Source organism: Micropterus dolomieu, linkage group LG23 (assembly GCF_021292245.1).
Source record: "Micropterus dolomieu isolate WLL.071019.BEF.003 ecotype Adirondacks linkage group LG23, ASM2129224v1, whole genome shotgun sequence".
NCBI classification, from domain to species: domain Eukaryota; kingdom Metazoa; phylum Chordata; class Actinopteri; order Centrarchiformes; family Centrarchidae; genus Micropterus; species Micropterus dolomieu.
Window position 1 is genome coordinate 28,856,702 of NC_060172.1, and position 3,347 is coordinate 28,860,048.

General features: G+C 42.8%; 1 protein-coding gene across 3 annotated transcripts in view; it reads left to right on the forward strand.

Moving 5' to 3' along the window:
- The window catches only part of trpv1 (transient receptor potential cation channel, subfamily V, member 1), a 16,813-nt gene that overhangs the window by 4,305 nt on the left and 9,161 nt on the right, over positions 1 to 3,347 (forward strand). For all 3 annotated transcript variants that reach the window (XM_046039371.1, XM_046039368.1, XM_046039370.1), the window contains 3 exons: positions 2,302 to 2,603; positions 2,886 to 3,062; positions 3,150 to 3,305. In XM_046039371.1, coding sequence (XP_045895327.1) covers positions 2,302 to 2,603; positions 2,886 to 3,062; positions 3,150 to 3,305 — 635 coding nt within the window. The remainder of the gene's footprint in view (positions 1 to 2,301; positions 2,604 to 2,885; positions 3,063 to 3,149; positions 3,306 to 3,347) is intronic.

Below are 3,347 nucleotides of genomic sequence, written 5' to 3' on the forward strand. Positions count from 1 at the left end.
ATATATTTGTGTGTCATCAGCATAAATATGAAAAGAAATGCCATGTTTATGGATAATATGTCCAAGGGGAAGCAGATACAAGGAAAACAAAATGGTTCCTAAGACCGACCCCTGAGGCACACCATATTTAACTGGACAGAACGAAGAGACATAGTTGTTTACAGACACGCAAAACTTCCTATTTGACAGGTAGGATGAAAGCCATTCTAGGGCAGTACCAGAGATCCCCACCCAGTGACTCAGTCTGTCTAACATGATGTTGTGATCAATGGTGTCAAAAGCAGCGCTAAGGTCCAGGAGTACCAGGACTGAGCACATACCTTCATCAGCAGACATTAAAAGGTCATTGGTGACTTTAAGCAGGGCAGTCTCAGTGCTGTGGTACTTCCTGAAACCAGACTGAAACTTTTCAAATATTTTGTTATTTTCCAGTACAGTGAGCAGCTGTTTGGACACAATTCTTTCTAGAATCTTTGCAATAAAAGGCAGTTTTGAAATTGGTGTAAAATTATGTGGGAGGGAGGGATCTAAACCAGGTTTCTTTAAAAGTGGGTTCACGCAAGCCGTTTTAAAATAATCAGGGACACAACCAGTAGATAGGGAGCTGTTGAAAACAGAGATCAAATGGGGCCCAACAGAATCTATTACTTTCAGTAAAAACTTTGTAGGTATTACATCAAGTGGGCTGGAGGACACTCTCATTTGTGATACTGTTTTTAAAAGCTCAGACAAGTCGATGGGATAAAACTGGTTAAAACTCTCTTGTTGCTGGTGAGGAACCTCTGAGTAAGAGGCAGTGGGTGTAATAGAGGCTCTGATTGACACCACCTTATTGGTAAAATAAGATAAAAACAATTCACAGTCATCATTACTTCCAGCTGAGGCACAAGGAGGGGTTGGGTTTAAACAGAAACCTGGGATTGTGTTTATGTGTAGTAATGAGTTCAGAAAAATAGTGTGTTCTCGCATCCTTAACCATGTTATTGTAGATAATTAATAAATCCTTCAGACTGAGGTAATGGACTTGGAGACTGGATTTTTTCCATCTGCGCTCTGCTTTCCTGCATTCCCTTTTTAGGCTGCGAATGCTGTCATTTATCCAGGGTTGCTTACTAGCTTTAGACGTAGGCCTAACCTTTATAGGAGCTGTTTAAAAGACATTGCTTAATCACCACATATCTCCTGGGATTTATTGAAGAGCACAGACTTTAACGGCTTGAGATAATCTTTTAAAATGTGTCATTTTGTTTTTGAACACATACTTTCTGTGAGTCTGCAAATATTGTTCATTTCAAAATTTTAACTGCTGGACATAAGATGCCTCCTTCTTCCCTGAAACATCCAGTCCCACTGTTAGTGTTTCTACGCCACACTTGTATAAGGGACAGTATGAAATTTGTTATGGTGACAGGGCTGGTGAGAAAAGGGGGAGGGTAATATAATTTTTATTTGTGCTGAAATGAGGGTAGTATTTTTTGGGGGAGAGCGGGGCATTTTTTTTCTATTCCCATGTTCATATTTAATTCTGTCTTGCCAAGTGATGTATAAAAAAGGATCAAAATTACTTTGAAAAGGCATTCAATGGGTGGTGATTGCGCAATGGATTAGATGCACACCTTTGGTATGAGAGACCGTGGTTCAATTCCCCACTGTGACCCATCTACCAATGTGTCCCTGAGCAAGACACCTAACCCCTAGTTGCTCCAGAGGCGTGCGACCTCTGACATGAATAGCAATTGTAAGTCACTTTGGATAAAAGCGTCAGATAAATGTAATTCATTTATGCAAAAAATGGCTTACTTAGAACCTTACTAAAATGTCTGTAGGGGCATTTTCAGTCCATGAGTGATAAGAATGCACTTTATCGTCCATTCTTCCACAGTTCACCAAACTGCAACCAAGACAGCTTTCTTTATATATTTCACTTTGCATGTAAAACCAAATTTCCCAAGAGCATACTGGTCATGTAGCAGTCAGTAGCTCTTGTTTCAAATAGAGTGGATGTGGATGGAAAGTCGCTGGAATATTTGGTAAAATCGGGGAACACCAGATTGAATTCTTTATGCTTTTCCTCTTTTAGTTATTTATTGTTAAAGCAGATTCACCACGTGAAGTGAAAATAAGAAAAACACATTTTTGAGAGGAGGGGACAATAGCATTTATTTGGCATCAGTCTAAAAGCTGCTGTGAAAAGGCATTGCTTGCACTTGTAACTTGTGTCCACATCTCATCCATCAGAGATGCATTTAAATCACACAAGGAAAAGAGCTGTAACAGTCTTTCCCTCTGTGTTGTCCACAGGTGAGCTGCCGCTGTCTCTGGCAGCCTGCACTAACCAGCCCAACGTGGTGGACTTTCTCATGGATAACGAGTACCAACGAGCGAACCCCAAGGAGACGGATTCTCAGGGCAACACGGTGCTGCACGCCCTGGTAGTGGTGGCAGCTGACGACTCCAAGGATAACACAGAGTTCATCACTAAAATGTACGACCGCATCCTCAAGACCACTGCCAAACTGCACCCCAAGATGAAGCTGGAGAACATTGAGAACAATATGGGGCTGACACCTCTCAAAATGGCTGCCAAGACTGGCAAGATCGGGGTAAACACTAGAAGTTGATATAAGGGGTGCTGCAGAGTCAGACACAGTCAGGTAGAAAGGCTGTGGGCCCCAGAGCCAAAAATGTACTGTGGGACCCCAGCTCCACTGACAACCCAAAAAGTAGTGTTTTGGTGGGCCCTGTGAGTTTATAGAATGGGGTCTTCCATCATGCTGGCTTGGGTAGAGTCACTGACAAATCTGCAATTTAAAACTTTGTCTTGACATATTTTAGATAACGGATGACGTGTATTTTGCTCTGACTTTTCTTTCATTTGTCTGCAGCTTTTTTCACACATCCTGAAAAGGGAATTCCAAGAAAATCACACCAAACATTTGTCCCGGAAATTCACAGAGTGGGTTTACGGGCCCGTCCACTGCTCCCTGTATGACCTGTCCTACGTGGACTCGTACGAGGACAACTCAGTCTTGGAGATACTGGTCTACGGCAGTGACATTCCTGTGAGTCCCTTGCATTATGAGCCCAGTCAGAGCACTTGCAGTTGTTATTCTGTACTCAAACATCTGTCTCATCCTGTCTCCTCTCAGAACCGTCACGAGATGCTTGAGACGGAGCCTCTGAGCCAGCTGCTGGAGGAGAAGTGGAAGAGGTTTGCAGGTCGAATGTTTTTATTTAACTTCCTGGTCTACTTTGCGTACCTGGTCATCTTCACTGTTGTCGCCTACAATAAGCAGGGTGGACAGGTGAGCTGGCTGCTACAAACTGCGCGATGGATCTGTGTAGCC